The sequence below is a fragment of the Leucoraja erinacea genome, chromosome 11 (assembly GCF_028641065.1).
Source record: "Leucoraja erinacea ecotype New England chromosome 11, Leri_hhj_1, whole genome shotgun sequence".
Taxonomy (NCBI): Eukaryota; Metazoa; Chordata; class Chondrichthyes; order Rajiformes; family Rajidae; genus Leucoraja; species Leucoraja erinaceus.
The window spans coordinates 75,001-99,532 of NC_073387.1; the positions used below are offsets into that span (position 1 = coordinate 75,001).

At 48.8% G+C, this 24,532-nt stretch overlaps 2 protein-coding genes across 3 annotated transcripts; one reads left to right on the top strand and one right to left on the bottom strand.

Moving 5' to 3' along the window:
• Positions 1-3,065: 3,065 nt before the first annotated feature.
• On the bottom strand, positions 3,066-8,718 carry LOC129701396 (tubulin alpha chain-like). Its single transcript, XM_055642537.1, has 4 exons — positions 7,232-8,718; positions 6,976-7,124; positions 6,042-6,722; positions 3,066-5,061 (listed from the first exon to the last, which is right to left on the bottom strand). Exons 1-4 carry the CDS (start codon positions 7,350-7,352, stop codon positions 4,765-4,767), a joined length of 1,248 nt encoding a protein of 415 aa, XP_055498512.1. The 5' UTR covers positions 7,353-8,718; the 3' UTR covers positions 3,066-4,764.
• A 10,552-nt stretch (positions 8,719-19,270) lies between these two features.
• LOC129701397 (tubulin alpha chain-like) lies at positions 19,271-24,176 on the top strand. Of its 2 annotated transcripts, XM_055642539.1 has the most exons (5): positions 19,271-19,298; positions 19,552-19,774; positions 19,900-20,048; positions 21,465-22,145; positions 23,843-24,167. In XM_055642539.1, exons 1-5 carry the CDS (start codon positions 19,296-19,298, stop codon positions 24,137-24,139), a joined length of 1,353 nt encoding a protein of 450 aa, XP_055498514.1. In that variant the 5' UTR covers positions 19,271-19,295; the 3' UTR covers positions 24,140-24,167. The 2 variants fall into 2 exon arrangements, with proteins under 2 accessions (XP_055498514.1, XP_055498513.1); XM_055642538.1 differs by lacking the exon at positions 19,271-19,298 and having other exon boundaries at positions 19,341-19,774; positions 23,843-24,176.
• The last annotated feature ends 356 nt before the right edge of the window (positions 24,177-24,532 follow it).

Consider the following 24,532-nt stretch of genomic DNA (forward strand, 5'->3'; position numbering starts at 1 on the left):
AACGGCTGCAGAACATTCTGGAGGGGGAGGGTGAACAGCCAGTTGTCGTGGTGCATATTGGCACCAACGATATAGGTAAAAAAAGGGATGAGGTCCTACAGGATGAATTTAGGGAGCTAGGAGATAAGCTTAAAAGTAGGACCTCAAAGGTAATAATCTCTGGATTACTACCAGTACCACGGGCCAGTCAGAGCAGAAATAGGAGGATATTGCAGATGAATACGTGGCTTGAAAAATGGTGCAAGGGGGAGGGATTTAAATTTTTAGGGCATTGGAACCAGTTCTGGGGGAGGTGGGACCAGTACAAACAGGACGGTCTGCACCTGGGCTGGAATGGAACCAATGTCCTTGGGGGAGTGTTTGCTAGTGCTGGCGGGGAGGATTTAAACTAATGTGGCAGGGGGGTGGGTACAAGAGCAGAGAGGCAGGGGGTGTAAAATGAAAGTAGAAGCAATAGGTAACAAGGTGAAAAGTAAAAGTGGCAGGCAGACAAAACCAGGGCAAAAATCAAAAAGGGCCACTTTTCAACATAATTGTATAAGGGGTAAGAGCGTTGTAAAAACAAGCCTGAAGGCTTTGTGTCTCAATGCAAGGAGTATTCGTAATAAGGTGGATGAGTTGAACGTGCAGATAGCCGTTAATGATTATGATATAGTTGGGATCACGGAGACATGGCTGCAGGGTGACCAAGGCTGGGAGCTGAACATCCAGGGATATTCAATATTCAGGAGGGATAGAGAGAAAGGAAAAGAAGGATGGGTAGTGTTGCTGGTTAGAGAGGAGATTAACGCAATGGAAAGGAAGGACATTAGTTTGGAGGATGTGGAATCGGTATGGGTAGAGCTGCGAAACACTAAGGGGCAGAAAACGCTGGTGGGTGTTGTGTACAGGCCACCTAACAGTAGTAGTGAAGTTGGAGATGGTATCAAACAGGAAATTAGAAATGCTTGCGACAAAGGCAAAGCAGTTATAATGGGTGACTTCAATCTACATATAGATTGGGTGAATCAAATTGGCAGGGGTGCTGAGGAAGAGGATTTCTTGGAATGTATACTGGATAGTTATCTAAATCAACATGTAGAGGATCCAACGAGAGAGCTGGCTATTTTAGACTGGGTATTGAGTAATGAGGAAGGGTTAGTTAGTAGTCTTGTTGTGCATGGCCCCTTGGGCAAGAGTGACCATAATATGGTTGAGTTCTTCATTACGATGGAGAGTGAAATTGTTAATTCAGAAACAATGGTTTTGAACTTAAAGAAAGGTAACTTTGAGGGTATGAGACGTGAATTGGCCAAGATTGACTGGCAATTAATTCTAAAAGGGTTGACGGTGGATATGAAATGGAAGGCATTTAAAGACTGCATGGATGAACTACAAAAATTGTTCATCCCAGTTTAGCAAAAGAATAAATCAGGGAAGGTAGTGCATCCGTGGATTACAAGGGAAATCAGGGATAGTATCAAAGCAAAGGATGATGCGTACAAACTAGCCAGAAAAAAGCAGCATACCAGAGGACTGGGAGAAATTCAGAGACCAGCAGAGGAGGACGAAGGGCTTAATTAGGAAAGGAAAAATGGATTATGAAAGAAAACTGGCAGGGAACATAAAAACTGACTGCAAAAGTGTTTATAGATATGTGAAAAGAAAGAGATTAGTTAAAACAAATGTAGGTCCCTGGCAGTCAGAAACAGGTGAGTTGATCATGGGGAACCAGGATATGGCGGACCAATTGAATAACTACTTTGGTTCCGTCTTCACTAAGGAAGACATAAATAATCTGCCGGAAATAGCAGGAGCCCGAGGGTCAAAGGAGCTGGAGGAATTGAGTGAAATCCAGGTTAGTCGGGAAGTGGTGTTGGGTAAATTGAATGGATTAAAGGCCGATAAATCCCCAGGGCCAGATAGGCTGCATCCCAGAGTACTTAAGGAAGTAGCTCCAGAAATAGTGGATGCATTAGTAATAATCTTTCAAAACTCTTTAGATTCTGGAGTAGTTCCAGAGGATTGGCGGGTTGCAAACGTAACCACACTTTTTAAGAAGGGAGGGAGAGAGAAAACGGGGAATTACAGACCAGTTCGTCTAACATCGGTAGTGGGGAAACTGCTAGAGTCAGTTATTAAAGATGGGATAGCAGCACATTTGGAAAGTGGTGAAATCATTGGACAAAGTCAGCATGGATTTACGAAAGGTAAATCATGTCTGACGAATCTTATAGAATTTTTCGAGGATGTAACTAGTAGCGTGGATAGGGGAGAACCAGTAGATGTGGTGTATCTGGACTTCCAGAAGGGTTTCGACAAGGTCCCACATAAGAGATTAGTATACAAACTTAAAGCACACGGCATTGGGGGTTCAGTATTGATGTGGACAGAGAACTGGCTGGCAAACAGGAAGCAAAGAGTAGGAGTAAATGGGTCCTTTTCACAATGCAGGCAGTGACTAGTGGGGTACCGCAAGGCTCAGTACTGGGACCCCAGCTATTTACAATATATATTAATGATCTGGATGAGGGAATTGAAGGCAATATCTCCATGTTTGCGGATGACACTAAGCTGGGGGGCAGTGTTAGGTGTGAGGAGGATGCTAGGAGACTGCAAGTTGACTTGGATAGGCTGGGTGAGTGGGCAAATGTTTGGCAGATGCAGTATAATGTGGATAAATGTGAGGTTATCCATTTTGGTGGCAAAAACGGGAAAGCAGACTATTATCTAAATGGTGGCCGATTGGGAAAGGGGGAGATGCAGCGAGACCAGGGTGTCATGGTACACCAGTCATTGAAGGTAGGCATGTAGGTGCAGCAGGCAGTAAAGAAAGCGAATGGTATGTTGGCTTTCATAGCAAGAGGATTTGAGTATAGGAGCAGGGAGGTTCTACTGCAGTTGTACAGGGTCTTGGTGAGACCACACCTGGAGTATTGCGTGCAGTTTTGGTCTCCAAATCTGAGGAAGGACATTATTGCCATAGAGGGAGTGCAGAGAAGGTTCACCAGACTGATTCCTGGGATGTCAGGACTGTCTTATGAAGAAAGACTGGATAGACTTGGTTTATACTCTCTGGAATTTAGGAGATTGAGGGGGGATCTTATAGAAACTTACAAAATTCTTAAGGGGTTGGACAGGCTAGATGCAGGAAGATTGTTCCCGATGTTGGGGAAGTCCAGGACAAGGGGTCACAGCTTAAGGATATGGGGGAAATCCTTTAAAACCGAGATGAGAAGAACTTTTTTCACACAGAGAGTGGTGAATCTCTGGAACTCTTTGCCACAGAGGGTAGTTGAGGCCAGTTCATTGGCTATATTTAAGAGGGAGTTAGATGTGGCCCTTGTGGCCAAGGGGATCAGAGGGTATGGAGAGAAGGCAGGTACGGGATACTGAGTTGGATGATCAGCCATGATCATATTGAGTGGCGGTGCAGGCTCGAAGGGCCGAATGGCCTACTCCTGCACCTAATTTCTATGTTTCTATTTCTATAAGACAGTCCTGACATCCCAGGAATCAGTCTGGTGAACCTTCTCTGGCAATAATGTCCTTCCTCAGATTTGGAGACCAAAACTGCACGCAATACTCCAGGTGTGGTCTCACCAAGACACTGTACAACTGCAGTTGATTGATTGATTGATTGATTGATTGATTGATTGATTGATTGATTGATTGATTGATTGATTGATTGATTGATTGATTGATTGATTGATTGATTGATTGATTGATTGATTGATTGATTGATTGATTGATTGATTGATTGATACCTTTGTTCCTGCATTCAATCATTCATTCATTCGTTCATTCATTCATGTTCTGACTTCGTGCACTATCTATATCTTTAAAAAAAAATACAAACTCTTTGCAGATATTCTCCAAAGCCTCCTGCGGACCAGAATAAACGATACAACTTTGTCTAAATTCTCCCTTTTGTTAATAACCTCCAATTAAGCATCGTCGCGGTGAGTCTCCTGTGCTTCCTATCTAAAGCCCCCACATCCTTCCAGTACATCATTTTGTGTAAGAATGAACTACAGATGCTGGTTTACCACCGAAGATAGACTCAAAATGCTGGAAGAGCCGCGGTCAGGGAGCATATCTGGAGAAAAGGAATAGGTGACGTTTCGATTCGAGGCCCTACTTCAGACTCATCAGTTTCCTTCAAGTGTGTTTTGTTTTTCATAGATACAGCGCGAAAAGAGTCCCGTCGGCTGGCCGAGCGTGCGGCCGACCAGCAATTCCCCTACCTCAAAATTATCCTACACACTAGGGACAATTTACAGACGCCAAATTAACCTGCGAACCTGAAAGACTTTGGAGTGTGTGAGGAAACCGGAGCACGCTAGGAAAACCGACGCGGTGGCCGGGAGAACATACAAACTCCGTACAGATAAGCACCAGTAGTCAGAATCGAACCCGTGTCTCTGGCGCTGTAAAGCACCAGCTGTACCGCTGCGCCGCCGAGGTAGTTTACCATCCAAGCTTCAGGAAAACCGCCATGCGCGTCCTTCATGTTCTGTGTAATACGCCAGAACTGAATTCCCATCACCTCGTCTTTAAATGACTCCTACAGGTGGGATGAGGACTTACATAAGAACAGCTGCACCCAAATTACTCTCCCCACTTTCTGCCTAACAATGTTTTTATTTACCATTCTCCGACCTCAAATAAATCGACAAAACAATCGGTCCATAAAATAATTTTATCATTTTAAGTATAATATCTATCAATATAATCTATTAAATCTGTATTAAATTAAACTTTTAACTACTAAATTAATACATTTTATTCTTCCTCTTCCCCCCTTCTCTCGAGGTCGGCGGAATCCACGGCCACCTCTTGGTAGTCCTTCTCCAGCGACGCCATGTCCTCCCGCGCGTCCTGGAACTCTCCTTCCTCCAGCCCCTCTCCCACGTACCAGTGGACAAAGGCCCGCTTGGCGTACATCTTGTCGAACTTGATGTTGAGGCGGGTCCAGGCCATGGAGATGGCGGTGGTGTTGCTCAGCATGCAGAGGGCGCGTTGCACCTTGGCCAGGTCGCCCCCTGGCACAACTGTCGGGGGCTGGTAGTTGATGCCCACCTGCGGCCGGAAAAAAATTGTTTTTAATTAATTCTACTTGCACAAAAATGCTTGCATTGTCAGTATAGTACAGCGCCTTAAATTGTACAAATGATCATTGATTAATAGCTTACCGATTCCGTTAAATAAATCTCTGGCTGTAATTATTCTCCGGATTGCCATCAGAGCCGCAAGCTCCGATACAAGTGTGTTAGAGTCATGAAGGTAAGATGCTGTGCAGCAGGGAAGCGAGCTCTTCCAGCCACCTTGCCCATGCCCCACAGTTGGCATATTAGGCTCGTCTCATTTGCATGCGACTGGCCTTTATCCTTCTAAACCATTCATGTGCATCCTATGTTTTGGGAATTTCTATCTATGCTTTAAATGTGGCAAATGTAAGGGATTCTAGCTTTACCTGACAACTCGTTCCAGATGCGGACTACCCTCTGAATAGATTAATTGTTCGGGAGGTCCTTCTTAAATATCTCATCTCTCGCCTCACGGAGAGGACATCCAGTATTGAGATGTTAAGATGAGAGCACATCTTATCTATGTCCCTCGTGATCTTGCACACCAGAATATGTCCTGCCCCGCAGAATACTATGCCCGAAATTAAAAAGAGCCCTAGCCTATCTATCCTCTCCCAAAAACGCAAGGCCGCAAGGACAAGGACTGTGCGGATGAGACTTTCCTGCACCCTTTGCAAAATATTCACACCCTTCAACTGAACGTTTTTTCTTCCATTATTTATTATGTAAAATAATATGTGTGTTATGATTGCCACTTTCATTTCACTGCACATCTCGTATGTGTATGTGACAAATAAACTTGACTTGACTTGACTTGACTTATGCGTGTCTTTCGGGTGCTGATATGATTTATTTGCCGAGTACAAATAGTGCCAAGGATGTATTCTGAGTCGTTGCATGTATGTTGGTATTCCAGCAGATGCGTTAGACTGCATGGGTGTGCATGGAAACGCGAGCGTTGGTCACACTCACCTTGAACCCGGTCGGGCACCAGTCCACGAATTGTATGGAGCGCTTGGTCTTGATGGTGGCGATGGAGGCGTTGACGTCCTTGGGCACCACGTCCCCGCGGTACAGCATACAGCACGCCATGTACTTCCCCTGGCGAGGGTCGCACTTCACCAACTGGTTGGCCGGCTCGAAGCAGGCGTTGGTCAATTGGGAGACGGACAGTTCCTCGTGGTAAGCCTTCTCTGCAGAAATAATGGGAGCATAGTTGACGAGCGGGAAGTGGATGCGTGGGTAGGGAACCAGGTTGGTTTGGAACTCAGTCAGGTCCACGTTGAGAGCGCCGTCAAACCGCAGCGAGGCGGTGATAGACGACACTAACTGTGCCATCAGGCGGTTGAGGTTGGTATAGGTGGGTCGCTCGATGTCCAGGTTCCGCCGACACACGTCGTAAATGGCCTCGTTGTCCATCATGAAGGCGCAGTCGGAGTGCTCCAAGGTGCAGTGGGTGACCAGCACCGCGTTGTAGGGCTCGACCACAGCCGTGGAGATCTGCGGCGCCGGGTAGATGGAAAACTCCAGCTTGGATTTCTTGCCGTAGTCCACGGAGAGTCTCTCCATGAGGAGGGAGGTGAAGCCCGAGCCGGTGCCGCCGCCGAAACTGTGGAAGATGAGGAACCCCTGCAGTCCGGTGCACAGATCGGCCTGAGGGGGGAGAATGGACAAAAGCTCAATTCTGTGCCAACGTGTAAAGGGAAGGAGCGACACGAGAGGGTCATGGTGCTCTCTACAGCCGGCGCCGAGCGAGATGGTCCGGTGAGTATCTCAGTGATAAACAGAGCGGTGACAATGAGTATTTGGGAACACCGTGGCCGCAGCACTCGCGAATACTCCAGTGCAACCGGATACATTGGCGCTGTAAGCACGCGGAGCAATTTGCAGTCCCTGACCAACCTACCAGTTTCCGGATGCGATCCAGGACGAGGTCCACGATCTCCTTGCCGATGGAGCAGTGGCCCCGGGCGTAGTTATTGGCCGCGTCTTCCTTGCCGGTGATGAGCTGCTCGGGGTGGAAGAGCTGCCGGTAGGTGCCGGTCCGCACCTCATCTGTATGGCGGCACAGAGGGAGAATTAACCAATGCCACACACTGCCCCCTCTCCGCACGGGAAGGACTTAAGAGAACGCCCAACATTCTCCTCAACCTCCAACTTACCGATCACCGTGGGCTCCAGGTCGATGAACACGGCCCTTGGTACGTGCTTGCCCGCACCCGTCTCGCTGAAGAAGGTGTTGAACGAATCGTCGCCGCCTCCGATGGTCGAGTCGCTGGGCATCTGTCCATCCGGTTGGATCCCGTGCTCCAGGCAATACAACTCCCAGCAAGCGTTGCCAACCTGGACGCCAGCCTGGCCGATGTGGATTGAAAGACACTCGCGCTGTTGGCGAGGGGAAACAGGCGGTGAGATATTAGGGCGAGAGGTGCGCGTTGGTAATTACTCGTTTGCTGTTGCAGGCCGCGTGATTTACATAATTCCTATTGATCACCACTTGGACTTATTCATACCCTGTTTGCCCCTGATCGTTCATCGTCCCACGCCCAATATGCCCACCTTCTCAGTTCCACCCAACATTGCAATTCGCAGACTCTCCACGCTGCCTTCGCCAATTGTAACCCTCAAATTCTTCGAAATTGCGTTCCTCGTTTCCCTGCCCAATATTACCCTGCGCCCTCCCCCCGTCGCCGTCTCATTCCCGCTCTAAGTTCTCAGTTATCTACCACGTTCCCATTCCCCGGGTGTGCTCTCCCCTTCCCGTGTCCGGTGTCCGTAGACAATCGCTTCCCTCCCCCGTGGATCCCTCGCCCGGGGGAACACGCGCGACCCGCGGACATTCTCCCGCGCGCTGACCATGTTGCTCCGCTCGCGTGGTTCTCGAGACTGTGACGCAATGCGGCGCCGCTCCGGTATTTATACGGCCCCGGGGATAGAACGGTGGCGTTCGCCAAACGCGCGCCGATTGGGCAATGAGAACAATGACCTTGGTTGCCACAGGAAACAAACATAGAAGGTTCCAAGGCGCTCGTTGCTGAATTGTGACGTAGTACAATGGACCTCCAGTGACGTAATCCATTGGCTGTCTTCACCTCTCAGATTCCAATCTATCAATTACAGCTGGAAATTAAAGTATCTGACCACATGTCTCCAAATGATACCTAGCGCCAACTATTTGACTTCCTAACCCCATGGAATCAACTGGTCTAATTAATTTAGCTACTTTACCGGTGGAAAAATGGCTGCAGATCACAGCGAATGTGATGTTAATCCCACGCATACAAGAGATAGCCATCAATCTATCTCCATTCATCACTTCATAATCCGGGATCTCCGGTCTATCATCGCATTGTCTGACATCAAATGTTATTGATTTCGTACCATCACGTGTGCTGTGAAAAAATATTTGTTAGGCGTACTATCCACGCAGATCACATCACTCCTCAGTATATCTGGTAGCGCAACACAAAAAAATTAGCAAGGTGCAGAGTGTAGTGTTACATCTAAAGAATAAAAAAGAGCTTTTTTATTTTCAAGCATGAGGATCTAGGGAAGGTAGCACAGGTGAGGTCTGCTTGGAACAAGCTGTCCCTGAATCAATGGTACGTTCTTTCATGCTTTGGTACACGCTGTCCAACAGAAGTGGAGAGAAGACTGAATGACCGGGACTTAAGAGGGGGGGGGGGGGGGGGGGGGGTTCACTGATTAATAAAGTTTGATTGAACATCTCGATTGATTGCGAGATGTACTCTACAAATATGAAGACGTGCAATCCATGAGAACCCCAGCTATCTCGAATCTCGTTATGCCCCTGTCAGACTTAGGAAACCTCTGGTGACTTTGCGCCCCACCCTAGGTTTCCGTCGGGTTCCCGGAGGCTGCAGGTGGTTGTCGGAGGTTGCAGGGAGTTGAAGCAGGTAGGGACACTGACAAAAACCTCCGGGAACCTGGCAATATTGGGCGGGCGTTGCATATCGCTCTGCAGCAGGGAGATGTAATAATTGAACATTATTGTAAGTGTTCCGCACTGATCGCTGTGACATGCTTGTTGCTTAGGGCCATCGCTGGTTCTTACAATAGATTATGAATTTGGTTGCTATTGGCAACTACAAGTGGACTGAATCCTATAGTACACAACAAGGCAAAAAAAAAACACATGATATCTGTGGAGAGCCTCTTGAATGAAGCATTGTTGGCAGTGGGTGAAAGAACCATGGAAGCATCACCATGGGGGCGGACTTGTTCTATTATCCCTAGAAGCAGGCAGCCTCTGATGGAATCTCATCAAGAGCTGTGTTTGAGAAAGTAACATGCAACAAAAAAATATCTTTCATCCTCGCTGCTTCACATCCACTGAATGGGAAAAGGATCATGTAGTCACTCTGTGGGGGATGGGGGCAGCACATTCCTGCCTGTGATGGCAATGCTCAACTGGACAACGATATCCAGGCTCTGGTCCATAAAAAGTTCATCACTTCATGACTGACCTATCTTTCTCTCTCAACTCCATTCTCCTGCCTTCTCTCCATAACCCCACCACCCATATCAATAACCTATCTGTCCATCTCTTCCTTAAAAATGCCCATTGACGTGGCCTCCACGACCTTCTGCAGCAATGAATTGCACAGGTTCATCAGCCTCTGACTAACAAAATTATTTCTTATCTCCTTTCTAAAGGTACGGCCCTTTATTCTGAGGCAGTGCCCTCTGGTCCCAGACTTACCCACTAGTGGGAACATCCTGTGGTGTGGGTGTCTACTGCTGTGGGTATGTGAAGGTGTGGGTGTGTGTTGGTGTAGGTGTCTGGTGGCATGTGTGTCTGCTGGTGGGGAGTGTCTGTTGGTGTAGTGTGTCTAGCTGGTGTGTGTATATGTTGGTGTAGTGTGTTCAGCTGGTATGTGTGTGGCTGTGAGTTGGTGTGGAGTGTCTGCTGGTGTGGGAGTGCGTTGGTGTGGAGTGTCTGGTGGTGTAGTGTGTCCACCTGTTGTGGGGTGTGTTGGTGTAGTGTGTCCAGCTGCTGTGTGTGTGTGTGTGTGTGTGTGTGTGTGTGTGTGTGTGTGTGTGTGTGTGTGTGTGTGTGTGTGTGTGTGTGTGTGTGTGTGTGTGTGTGTGTGTGTGTGTGTGTGTGTGTGTGTGTGTGTGTGTGTGTGTGTGTGTGTGTGTGTGTGTGTGTCCAGCTGATGTGTGTCAGTGTTGGTGTAGTGTGTCCAGCTGGTGTGTGTGTGTGTGTGTGCGTTGGTGCAGTGTGTCCAGCTGGTGTGTGTGGGTGTGTGTGCTGGTGTAGTGTGTCCAGCTGGTATGCGTGCGTGTGTGTGTGCGTGTGTGTGTGTGGGGGGGGGAGCGTGGACACTGCGGCGCGGTCCCACCCAGCCCAAACGCGAGGCTTGCGGAACGAGCTGACAGGTTAAATAACGAATTAATATAAATTTGACATAAAAGGAGGCTGATCTCCGATTTCCTCCTCTCTCGGTTGCATGCAGCTCCTCTCATGCTAACAGTTTGTTAAATATTCATCTGACGAGCGTTGCTGTCAATTTGTAGAACAGGAGGTATTACACAGAGAACCATCGCTGGGTCTAATCGCTCGTCAGCTCTGGGCTGCACACATCCCACCCGTGTAATCCCGCTCCCAGCCGGATACAGCGGCTGCACGACACGCGTGTGTGAAAACGTGGCACATACCCAGTACAGCACAGCAACAGGCCCTTCGGCCCACAATGTCACTGCCAACCACGATGCCAATTCAACCAATCTCCTCGGCCTGCACATGTCACCAGGCTATTAAACACTACAGCCTCCAATAACCTCTGAACGACATAGACTTGGGGCATTGGTTTTGTCTTTCTGCGCTATTATTGTGTGTTAGTATTTATGTGTACATATTTGCATAAATATATGCGCGCGTGTCTTTGTATGTTTTTGTGTATATATGTATGTAAATACACATTTAACTTTTTTGTTCATTATATTGTTTATAGTGTACTATGTTTACATATTCTGTTGTGCTGTCTGGGACATCTATCTATCTATCTGTCTGTCCATCCATCTATCTATCTGTCTATCTATCTCGATACATAACTAAAGCTCTGATCTTCTTATCTTCCGGTTTGCACGGTCATTCTATTTGTGCAAAAACGGCACACGGTAGCGCTACGATTTTTCGCCAACTTACCGTTATGCGATTGGACCAAGTTTCATTCCGCTCGGTGGTCCAATGTAATAGTTAGCGAGGTTTAATAAATCTTCAAAACCGCGCGTGCGCAGATCAATCTCCTCTCCTGTCATTCAGCGCCGCGTGGATTGGTCTTTTCTCCTGTCATTCCGCGGGACGGTCCGCACTTCCTCCACCATCGTGTCTTTACTGGAGCTGAGGATGGCCAGCGGAGATTTCCAACAGGACACAATTTTCGGAGGGACCCAAAGTGGCCCAGCCCAGCTGTGGGACCCCCCCCCCCCCCCGGCTCCCCTCCTGAAGCTGTCCCCCGCGTTGAGTCTCGTAGTAATGCCCCTGTCCCACTTATCTAACCTGGACGGAAACCACTTGAGACTTTGAGCCCCACCCAAGGTTTCCGTGCTGTTCCCGCAGGTTTTTGTCAGTCTCCCTACGTGCTTCCACTACCTGCGACATCCGGCATCGACCTGCAACCTCCGGTAACCGCACGGAAACCTTGGGTGGGGCGCATAGTCTCCAGAGGATTCCGTTCAGGTTTCCTTAGTGGGACAGGGGCATTAGTTGGCACCCCGGGTGATTGGCTCATTCTCGATTCTGTTGGCCGCCTAAATCTCGCTCTGTTGTCCGCCTAAGACTGCCCCGAACTATGCGGTTTCACCCCCACCTTCCACGAATCCCGGGTTAAGCCAGTGTCCTCCAGCTCCCTCTCTCCCGCCCCTCTGCTATCTCCGCCTTTCCGCACCATTAACGGTGGTCCGGTGTACACTGCTGAAGTCCCGGCGGCCTGGCAGAGGGATCCACTACCTGACCTACTGTGAGGGTTCGGGTCCAGTGGAGATGAGCTGGATTCCTGCCCATGACATTCTGGTCCCCACCCTGATCCGTGACGTTCATCACCAATATCCGGACCAGCCAAAGAGGACGCCAGGAGGCGAACATGGCGGAGGGCTCTTGTCACAATGGCCACGCCTACAGACACGAGACTGTTTCCACACACCGACCCTGAGCTATAAGGAGTTACACGTCCATTTAATCTGCTCCCATCATCTATCACATGGCAAAAATACCTGAGATCTTCACCAATCAGGTGCCGACTAGTCAGTTCAGCATTCTGTCTGTTCGGTTACAGCTCTGGGTTCTGTCGGTTCCAGGTCTCTATCTTTCGGTTCCATTCACGTGTGGAGTTTGGTTTTGCTTCAGTTCTTCTCGGTGAGCCTGCATTCGCATCCTTTCCATTTCAGAGCCTCCTGACAGGACAATATTAATAGGGCCCTATAAGTTCACAAATTCATAAATTTTAGGGATATAATGAAGACATTCGACCTTTTGAGTCCACTCCGCCTTTCAATCCTGGCTGATCTCTGCCTCCACAAGTCCTCTGAGATAAGGGAGCGGGCAAAGGTTCATCTTCTCTGAGGAAATTTGGAAGTCAAATGATGGAAGTGCCCGTGGGTGAGCCTTCTGGCAGCAGACACCGCTGTTCTAATAGATTTCCGAACATGGTACCCAGTTAAAGCAGAGTCCTCCATTTGCATGTGAATTATATCCCTCCATACTCTGTATATTCGTGTGCACGACTAAAAACCTCTTAAATACCTCCGTGTTCCAGGCACCCACCAGTTTCCGTGCAAAATAAATACTCGCACATCTCAGTTAAAATGCCAGGGCCTCACCATATATCAACCCTTCGAGTTCTTGCTAGTTCTATCCTACGTAAAAATGTCTGAATTTTAACCTATCTCTGTCTCATCATTTTGTAAACTACCATCGCGTCTCTTCTCGGCCTTAAACGCTACAGAGCAAACGACCCAAGTTTGTCCAACCTGCTTTAAGCTAATACCAGGCAGCATCGTGCTAAACTTCCTCTACACCTAATCTGAGGAAATACATTCTTGCCCTAATCTGAGGAAAGACATTCTTGCCGTAATCTGAGGAAAGACATTATTGCCCTAATCTGAGGTAAGACATTCTTGCCCTAATCTGAGGAAAGACATTCTTGCCATAGAGGGAGTACAGAGAAGGTTCACCAGACTGATTCCTGGGATGGCAGAACTTTCATATGAAGAAAGACTGGATACTCGGCTTGTACTCGCTAGAATTTAGAAGATGGAGGGGGGGATCTTATAGAAAATTCTTAAGGGGTTCGACAGGCTAGATGCAGTAAGATTATTCCCGATGTTGGGGAAGTCCAGAACAAGGGATCACAGTTTAAGGATAAGGGGGAAGTCGTTTAGGACCGAGATTAAAAAATCATTGTTTACACAGAGAGTGGTGAATCTCTGGAATTCTCTGCCGCAGAAGGTAGTTGAGGCCATTGGCTATATTTAAGAGGGAGTTAGACGTGGCCCTTGTGGCTAAAGGGATCAGTGGGTATGGAGAGAAGGCAGCTACAGGATACTGAGTTGGATGATCAGCCATGATCATATTGAATGGCGGTGCAGGCTCGAAGGGCCGAATGCCCTATTCCTGCACCTATTTTCTATGTTTCTATGTTTCTATATCCTCTCTAATGCCTCCAGATCAAAAATACACACAATACTCGAAGATCGGCCGATGCAAAGCCACATAACGCTACCACAGGACTTCCTGGCGATTATATTTTACGGTAGCTGGTATGTGAGATATTAATAAATTAACCCAACAGTGGATGTATTCTATTTCAGTATGGAAGGCGCAAGACACTCGCTCTATCTTCAAAATATGTCACCAATTCCAATTGGGAAGTTTATTGACTAAATCAATCAATCCGGTGGGCGGCGCGACTCTGGTCAGCGGCGGCCTCTGCAGTCTGTCCGCGTTTTATTATTTTCTGTCTGTGTTTCTATGTAGTTTTTGTTATTTTTTTGTGGGGGGTGTGTGTGGGGGGGGGGGGGGGGGGGGGGGGGGGTGGGGGGGGGGGGGGGACTTTTTAAATCTCTCCCTGCACGGGAGACCCGACCTTTTCTCGTCGGGAGACCGCTTTTCAGGGCTCTCGCAACGGCGACTTCTCCCGCCCGAGTTGCGGGGTTGAAGAGCTCCTGGAGCGGGGCCTACATCACTGCCCCGCGCGGCTTGGAATGGCCGCGGGACTCTGCGAGCGCACACCGGGGGCTCTAACACCAAGACCCGGTGTGCGACCTCGCACCACCCGGCGTGGCTTTAATGGCCGCGGAACAATCGCCATCGCCAGCCGGGGGCTTTGACTTTGACTCTGACATGGGGGGGGGGGGGGGGGGAGTGCAGTGGAGAGATAAGTTTATTTGGCCTTCCATCACAGCGATGTGATGGATGTTTATGTAAATTATGTTGTGTCTTGGGTCTATGTGTTTGTAATGTATGGCTGCAGAAACGGCATTTCGTTCGGACCTCAAGGGGTCCAAATGACAATTAAATGTATCTTGTATCTTGTATCTTGTAATGTAATCTTGACGAATAGAAATCGAGCACAATCATTTACCAGAGGGGAAAGATGAGAAGAGAATATTCAATGTGAGGGAGTACACTTTTCTTAAGAACCTGAGGGCTAACGTTCTCACACAGAGCATTGTGTGAATTTGGAACAAACTGCCGGATGAAGCAATCGAGGCAGGTATCACAACAGCATTTGAAATGCATCGAATACGTTGCCAAGATTTGAGACTTTCGACAAAAGGGATTTGATTTCGGGTTTAATTCATTACTGAATGTCTGTGATGTGATGAAAGGGTTAATAGGGTTAGTTGATTTAGACTAGGACTAAAAATATATAGCTGAGGTAGAATAATACTGAGCTTTTAGCACAGACATCAGAAATGCGCTAGGCTAGGTAGTAACAACAGAAGAACAGGTCGTTTCTTTCAAGGTTGAGAATTAACAGATAACCAGTTCGGCAGAAACCTTTACGAGAACTGGGGGAAAGGGCAAGAGATACTCTGTATCACGCATGCGTAATGAGACACATGAATATGAAGACAACACCCACTATGACAAGATGCCTCATTTAAATGCACATGCGATGCATGATAACGTTGAGGTCGAGAGGCGTTCCGAGACGTTCTCGTGGGAATGTAAACCTTAATGCTCTGATTGGAAGGAGCCCGAAGGGGAGGAAAAGAGTGTGACAATTGTAAACTGAAATGAATAAAAGTGAAGGGGATCTCCATCCTCGGTGTGTCTCGGTTGGAGAGACACCCGGGGGCTGCAGATTCGTAAATAAAGGAGTTTCTTGTTTCCACGACTTTGTCTCTGGCATTTGTGATTGTGAGCGCACACATTTATATCTCACAAACTTGGGGGCTCGGTTCCGGGATCCTACTGCGGCTGGCGGGAGTATACGGAAGAAGGGAGGTGCACCCCGCTGAGTTCAGCGGTCTCAGACTCCTTGCTTACCGTCAGCCGTTTGAGCTAGTGATATCCGGACAAGAGACTCTGGAAACAAGAGGGAATCAGGAGTAAAGGAAGGGATCAATCGAGCAATTCTTGTGCACAAGTCCCCGGTAAGAACATTGACTATTTAAGTATTACCAGGGCGATTGGGGTAAGACCTTGTGGTTACCGCCCTGAAGGATTCGGGTGTCTGTACGGGCAAGGCAAGTATGATAAACACGGTGTTAAGAAAAACAGACCAAGGAAAGAGGGTCCTCACATTCTGCCCGATAGTCCGTTGGGGCGAATGCTGAGCCGCTGGGGGCAGGGAAAACCCCAGGGAGAAGAGAAGACAGGGGCGGCCGGGGTAGATGTAAATCCCCCGGCCACCAGGAGAGGGAGTCAGAAGGTCGGACAGAGTAAGAAAAGACCGGTCAATTTCTTGGGCCAAACACTTATACATGGGATGAGTTGATGCCCATCATGGAGAATCTCTTCACAGAAGGGAAAGGCAAATATTATGTTGCAGGCAGTAACGCGAGTAGTAGACAAGGAACAGGGAGGTACAGGATGGCGGGAGAGTTACTCCCGAGGTAGAGATGGAGGAGACGGCAGAGGCCACGGAAGTGGGGGGAGGGGGGTGAAGATGGATACGGCAGGGGCCGGGGAGACACAAGTACGGGACAAGGTTGAAGGACGGGACCTTCAATGTGTTATAAAGAAGGACACTTCAAAAGGGAATGCCCTGAGCTTGTAGCGGAGTCCCGCACGTACAGGATGATGGAGAATGAATGGGGGGTCGGGGGTTCCCGTCCCTGGGGTCGGGGACTATAGAAGGGAGCATCTGGTGAAATTTAAAAATAGGACAGGGAGATTATGTCAATTGAATAATTTATTTGAAGTAAGAATGGAACGAATGTGATTTGTGTGTAAAAACCGGTTTGGAATGAAAGATGGAGTTTATATATATGATAATTATTTTGTAGACCACATTGTAAAGGTTAGTAAATAAAGACAAATAGAACACAACAAATTATAGAGTTGAACACAGACGTCCCCCACAACAGAAGCAGAATTCCACTGTAGTTCCTTTATGTTGGGGGGAGGTTACGAACAAGCTGCAAGATTAACTGTTTGTATCCTCGTAACCTAAAAAGGGGAAATCTTTCAAATGGAAAATTGTTACTAGTGTTAGGAATTGGACATTTAAAATAATGGTGAATGTAGACTTTAAAATCGTTTCTACCTATGTGCGATAAAATAACTTAATTCCAACAGAGAACACTGGGGAAGCAAAATGTAATTCCAAGAAATGCAACATTCTTTTAAAATTATTTTTAAATACTTATTTATTATTTTTACTAATAAGTGTAGCCAAATGTGTCAATGGTTGGCGTATTTGTATTTTTTAACCGGAGGAGATGTAATGGAATTTCGTTGCACAGTATTGTGCAATGACAATAAACGTATTCATTCATTCATTCATTACCCCTTATTCATAAACTGTGGCCCCTGGTTCTGGACTCCCCAAACATCAGGAACATGTTTCCTGCCTCCAGCGTGTCCAAACCCTTAACAATCCTATATGTTTCAATGAGATCACCTCTCATCCTTCTAAACAAGTATACAAGCCCAGCCCTCCATTCTCTCAGCATATGACAGTCCCGCCATCCCGGGAATTAACATTGTAAACCTCCGCTGCACTCCCTCAATAGCAAGAATGTCCTTCCTCAAATTAGGACTTCTGCACTGTCTTCATAATCTGTGACCAACCCAGCTACTGAGTACTTTGTGGGTTGGACCTAAGCTATCATGTCATCTTCACAAATATAAATTTAAGCAAAAACCTTTAGCGCCAGAGACCCGGGTTCGATGCTGACCACGGATGCTGTCTGTACGGAGTTTGTACGTTCTCCCTGTGCCCGTCTGGGTTTTCGCTCGGTTCCCTCCCACACTGCAAAGACGTACAGGTTTGTAAGTTAATTTGTTGATCGGTAAAATTGCAAATTGTTGCTAGTGTAGAGGATAGTGCGGGGATCGCTGGTCTGCGCGGAAAGTCTCTTCCTGTGTTTTATCTCTGAATTCTAAATTGTAAAGAGGTGGAAAGTGAAAGGGGAAAGATTTAATGGTAATGTTTTAATAGAAACGGAGTGATAAGGTTCTCACGAAGAAGATTATGGGTATGTGGGCGATCTGCCAGAGGAAGTAATCGAAGTATTACTTATACTTCGTGATACTTAACAATAACAGCATTTAAAATAAATAGAATGTGTTACCAATATATCAGTCATCAGGCAATAGCAATCTTATTGTGGGTTTAATTCATTGTGGGTTTAATTCATATCAACATAGAAACATAGAAACATAGGAAATAGGTGCAGTTGTAGGCCATTCGGCCCTTCGAGCCGGCACCGCCATTCAATATGATCATGGCTGATCAACCAACTCAGTATTCTGTACCTGCCTTCTCTCCATACCCCCTGATCCATTTAACCACAAGGGCCACATCTAACTCCCTCTTAAATATAGCCAATCAACTGGCCTCAACTACCTTCTGTGGCAGAGAATTCCACAGATTCACCACTCTCTGTATGAAAAATGTTTTTCTCATCTCGGTCCTTTCATCTCGGACTTTTTACAGGGTCACGGTGGAGTCTGTACTCACGTACTGCATGAACACGTGGTACTCCAACTGCAACTGCTCAGACAGGAAGGCTCTGCAGAGGGCAATGAGGGGAGCAGAAGGGGTCGGTGCCGTCTCCCCACCCTCGGTACAAGAACTGTTCCAGAGCCGCTGTCTGAAAAAAGCTCTGAGAATAGCTAAGGACAAACTGCACCCCCTCCACATACACCTGGATCTCCTGCCATCAGTTAAGAGATACCGTAGCATCAACGCCCGGACTACCGACTGCTAAACAGCTTCCTGCCACAGGCTGTGAGGCTGCTAAACAGTCACGCCACCTGATTCTGCTACATCTTAATAACTCTGGCACTGGCCACTCAAATCAGCTGCCCTGGACATTTTAAGGACTGTTTTTACTGTATTTTAATGGTGCTGTTTTACGTGCGTTTAATTATTCATACTGTTTCATCAGGGACTGGATTATTTTTACTGTTATTATGTGTGAAATGTTTAAGTTTTATGTGCGATGCTCCGGTATACCCTGGGAAACGTCTTCTCATTTTGCACTGTACATTTGTTGCTTTGCAAGATGACAATAAAGGTTGATTGATTGATTGATTGATTGATTGAAAATAATTCCCCCTTTATCCTTAAACTGTGACCCCTTGTTCTGGACATCCCCAACATCGGGAACAATCTTGCTGCATCTAGCCTGTCCAACCCCAATTCATGAGTCTCTTATTGGTCGGTTGATGTGACGAGGTGTTGATCATTGGGGGGGGGGGGGGGGGGGGGGGGGGGGGGGGTCGGTGCTAAGGCGACTATTGAAACGCCCAATAACCCGTTCGTCAGACTGACGAGTTTCAGACGGTTCTTTGCGCCGTTCGAATAACATGTGGCCGCGAACCCTCTGTTGCGACACTCGATCTGAGAACCAATCGGCGTTCCATTTGCCATTGTCTCCGCGTTCCACGCCGACGCTTCGTTCACTGACAGCCAATCACAGCGCGGCCCGGGTGTGTGGAACGTTCTATCGGGCCATGTGTCAAAGGGACGCGTTCGGCGAATGCGACATATTGTCTGTAACTGCGAGACTGGAAGGGACATCATGGTGGGTGCTCCCGGGTTTGGGCCTTGGGGCGTCGTTTGAAACCGGTGATGGGAAGAGCCGGGATAACTCCAGAGCACCGGGAACTAAGACCCTGCATGCAGAGGGTTTCCGCACTGACCACGCGAATCCAGGCGCACACTATGGTGCGGTGTTGGTGGAAATGTTAGCACTCGGACCCAATAACTATGCAAATAACACTGTCATATCTTCCCCAATTTACCCACCGCCCCAATCCCTCTTTCTCTCCCTGCAGCGTGAGTGTATCTCCATCCACATCGGCCAGGCCGGAGTCCAGCTCGGCAACGCTTGCTGGGAGCTGTATTGCCTGGAGCACGGGATCCAGCCGGATGGACAGATGCCCAGCGACAAGACCATTGGAGGCGGCGACGACTCCTTCAACACCTTCTTCAGCGAGACGGGGGCGGGCAAGCATGTTCCGCGCGCCGTGTTTATAGATCTGGAGCCCACGGTGATCGGTAAGCTTGGAGGGAGAGAGTGTTAATATATTTTGTCTCAGTCCCTCCACGCGACGTGTGGGAAGGGGGTGGGGGGGGGGGTGCGGCGCTGGTTAAAGCTCCGATGTCTGCTCCTTCCCCCACAGATGAGGTGCGGACCGGCACCTACCGGCAGCTCTTCCACCCTGAGCAACTCATCACCGGCAAGGAGGACGCGGCCAATAACTACGCCCGAGGCCATTGTTCAATCGGCAAGGAGATCGTAGACCTGGTCCTGGATCGCATCCGGAAGCTGGTAGGTTGCGTCGCACCTCCAACGGCCGATTCCAACCGTAACCCAATGCCCGGTGTTCACTGTTCCGCCGCTCCTGTTGCAGTACGGTCTCGCCCCCGCTCTTCACTGATGACTCAGCGGATCCGATGCCTCAATGCTCGTCCCCCATTTGGTTCCACCAAGTGTCCTCTTGTTCCCACGTTCAGGTCTGCTCCTCGCACCCACAGTCACAGCACCATGCAGCGTGGAAACAGACCCACACTGACCCTTCCATACTAGTCCCTCCTGCCTGTGTTTGGCCCATGTGCCTCAAAATGTAAACTGGAATCTGTCTTAATCTGTCTCGAAGGTTGCGATACGACGGGCTTCAATTACCGTCACCCTCCTGCGCTCCAAGGTATAGAGTCATAACCTGCTCACCCACCCGCTACAGCTCAGGCCCTTGAGTGCTGGCAACATCATCATCAAATTTATCCGCACCCTTTCTTGCTTGGCAACATCTTTCTCGTCACATGGTGCTCAAAACTGAACCCAATTCTCTCAATGTGACCTCACGGATGCCCAGTATGACAGCAACATGATTTCCCCCACCATCCCCATGTCTATACACAATACTCTGACTGATCAAGGCCAAAGAGCCGACAGCCCTTTTGAATCTACCGCCAGCGCCACTTTCAAGGAACTGTATCCCTGCACTCCTAGACAAATCTGCTCCACAGCACAATACAGAGCCCTCCCATTCACAGTATATAACATGCAGCCATTGCTCAGCCTTCCTCCCCAACTGATCAAGATCCTGCTGCAATTTCTGACAACCGTCTTCACTATCTATATTGCCAATCATTTGTAAGTCGTCTCCAAACTTGCTAATCGTGCCATGGACATTATCATCCAAATCCATTGATATAGAAACCCAAGAACAATGGGACCAGCACAGAATTCCGAGGCACACCACTTATCCCGGCCTCCAGCCCGAAAAGCAAACCTCCACAATTACCCTCTGCTTCCTTCCATTAAGCCAGTTTTCTATCCATCTCTTCTTGGATCCGGTGTCCTTTGGCCTTCCAGAGCAGTCTACGCAAAGGAAACTTTGCTTTGCTCTCAATGTTTTGGAGAAATCCATACATACATCTTCAGATCTTGCCTCATCAATCATTTTTGGTCACATAATCACAAACCTCGGTCAGATTCTTGACACACGACCAACCAGCTACACAACCGTGCTGACTATCCCTAATCCGCCTATGTCCATCTATATGAATTCATAACCTGTCCCTCAGATACTCCCTCGCATCTTTCCGACCACAAATGTTTAACTAAAACCACAGATGTTAGGCTCCGTCCACCTCCCCTGAGCGTCAGTTTACCCCCTGTTACACCGACACTCACCCCCACATCTTTCCCCCTTTCAATGCTCTCCGCTTTCTCTGCCCACAGGCCGACCAGTGCACCGGACTGCAGGGGTTCCTCATCTTCCACAGTTTCGGTGGCGGCACCGGCTCGGGCTTCACCTCCCTCCTCATGGAGAGACTGTCCGTCGACTACGGCAAGAAATCCAAGCTGGAGTTTTCCGTCTACCCGGCGCCGCAGATATCCACTGCCGTGGTCGAGCCCTACAACGCCGTGCTGGTCACCCACTGCACCCTGGAGCACTCCGACTGCTCCTTCATGCTGGATAACGAGGCCATTTACGACATCTGCCGGCGGAACCTGGACATCGAGCGCCCCACCTACACCAACCTCAACCGCCTTCTGGGGCAGGTAGTGTCGTCCATCACCGCCTCGCTGCGCTTCGACGGCGCCCTCAACGTTGACCTGCTCGAGTTCCAGACCAACCTGGTCCCCTACCCGCGCATTCACTTCCCACTGGTGACCTACGCGCCCCTGATCTCGGCTGAGAAGGCTTACCACGAGCAACTGTCCGTGTCGGAGATCACCAACGCCTGTTTCGAGCCGGCCAACCAGATGCTCAAGTGCGACCCCCGCCAGGGCAAATACATGGCGTGCTGTATGCTGTACCGCGGGGACGTAGTGCCCAAGGACGTCAACGCCTCCATTGCCACCATCAAGACCAAGCGCTCCATCCAGTTCGTGGACTGGTGCCCGACCGGGTTCAAGGTAGGTGTAGATTGTAGACCAATCCACGCAACAGAAACTTGACCCAAACACTGGTCCCGCATTGGGCTGTGAAATGTACCACAGCCAGACCAGCCGGTCCGCGATTGCAGAAACCAGGAGACATTCTTTCCAAACCGAGGGCCTGGGTTCTTAACATCCAGGGAACCATTGAAGGTTTCTAGGAGACTCCTGTCCCATGGGTCACGCCTGCATCTTGATAACTGGCATGGGGTTTCCCTCGTTTAATGGCGCAAATCTTCATTTTTAGACCACGATCAGTAACATTCGGCCCATCGGGTCCATACTGACCCTCCCACACTGATCTGTTTTGTAGTAAATGCCTACTATGTTCTGCGTGCTGAAGCAAAGCAAGAATTTCATTGTCCTATCAGGGACACATGACAATAAACACACTTGAACTTCAACTTGAACCAGTAATTCCATTCTCTCCTGTCACTTATGTCCTAACGCTCGTTCAGTCCCATATTTTTCATTATTCCTCCATGCGACTTGTCAATTACCCAGCACCAGCCTCTTTGCGATGCGATGGGGGGGGGGGGGGGGGGGGGGGGGGGGGGGGAGGGGGGGGTTGGAAGGGGTAAGGTGGCGTACCGTCGGAGGTTATGATCGATCCCGGATCCACAGCGCTCTGGAACAGCTGCTTTCGTGGAACTCCAACCCTAGCGGGCACCATTTGCAATTTCCAGAACTCCATTGGGTGACCCCGGCTTCTTCCAACCGAAAAACCAAACTGGTGTCCCTCGGCTAAAAGAGCACAGATTTCTCTTTCACCACTCTGTTACGCACACTGCCTATTAATCCATCGCCCACATGTTGACGGGACAAAGCAATGGAGGTCGGCTTTTATTCGCTGCGCCACTGCCGCCACCTACCGGCGTCAGATGCATCTCATCTTGAATTCAGATTCAGATTCAGATTCAATCTTTATTGTCATTTGTGCAATGCACAGTACATAGACAACGAAATGCAGTTAGCATCGCACCCAGAACAGTAGATTAATGAGCAGTAAAATATATAAATGTACAAACAGTGCCACTTTTCTGGGGGAAGGAGTGTCCGGAGGAGGGATGGGGGGGGGGGGGGGGGGGGGGGGATATGACTGGCAATTACCAAGGTGCAGAGTTAAGTTGTGTAACAGCCGCAGGGGAGAAGTTGTTTCTGAACCTGCTGGTCCAGCAACGGAGAGACCTGTAGCGCCTCCCGGATGGGAGAAGGGTAAACAGTCTGCTGCTCGGGTGAGAGCAGTCCTTGACGATGCTGCGCGCTCTTCGCAGACATCGCTTGCTTTGGACAGACTCAATGGAGGGGCTTGGGGAACCGGTGATGCGTCGGGCAGTTTTCACCACCCTCTGCAATGCTTTCCGGTCGGAGACAGAGCAGTTGCCATACCATACTGTGATACAATTGGTAAGGATGCTCTCGATCGTGCAGCGGTAGAAGTTCACCAGAATCTGAGGAGACAGATGGACCTTCTTTAGTCTCCCCACGACGAAGAGACGATGGTGAGCCTTTTTGACCAGTGTTAATGTATTGTGGGTCCAAGAGAGGTCATCAGAGATGTTGACCCCCAGAAACCTGAAGCTGGAAACACGTTCTACCTCCATCCCGTTAATATGGATGTCATCCTTCCAATGTGTCTGCAACCGAACTAAACGCCGTTTCTCTCTCTCCCGCAGGTGGGCATCAACTACCAGCCCCCGACGGTGGTGCCAGGGGGCGACCTGGCCAAGGTGCAACGCGCCGTCTGCATGCTGAGCAACACCACCGCCGTCGCCCTGGCCTGGACCCGCATGAACCTCAAGTTCGACAAGATGTACGCCAAGCGGGCCTTTGTCCACTGGTACGTGGGAGAGGGGCTGGAGGAAGGGGAGTTCCAGGACGCGCGGGAGGACATGGCGTCGCTGGAGAAGGACTACGAAGAAGTGGGCATCGATTCGGCGGATCTGGACAAGAAGACCGAAGAGGAAGAGTGAACATCCAGAAACACTCGTTTATTTTTATTATTAATGTTGTAAATAAAATTTATGAAATGTAATATAATAAATCTATTTTAAATTCAATTCGTCTTCCCTCCTTCTTAACGCTACAATTTCGCTTGAGACTTTGGACTTTTACTTCAGCGTGCGAGCAGGCCATTCGCCCCACTGAATTCGCGCTGACCAGTACACTGCTCCCGGTACACTGGCACTATCCTACACACAAGGGACACTATATATATTATAGGAAGCCAATTAACCTTCAAAAATGTTTGTTTCTGGAGTGTGGGAGAGGAAATCGGAGCATCCGGAGAAAACTGATGGTGTGTGAGGCAGCAACTCTAACGCAGTGCCACTTTGCCGCCGAGAGACAGACCCACAGATATATTG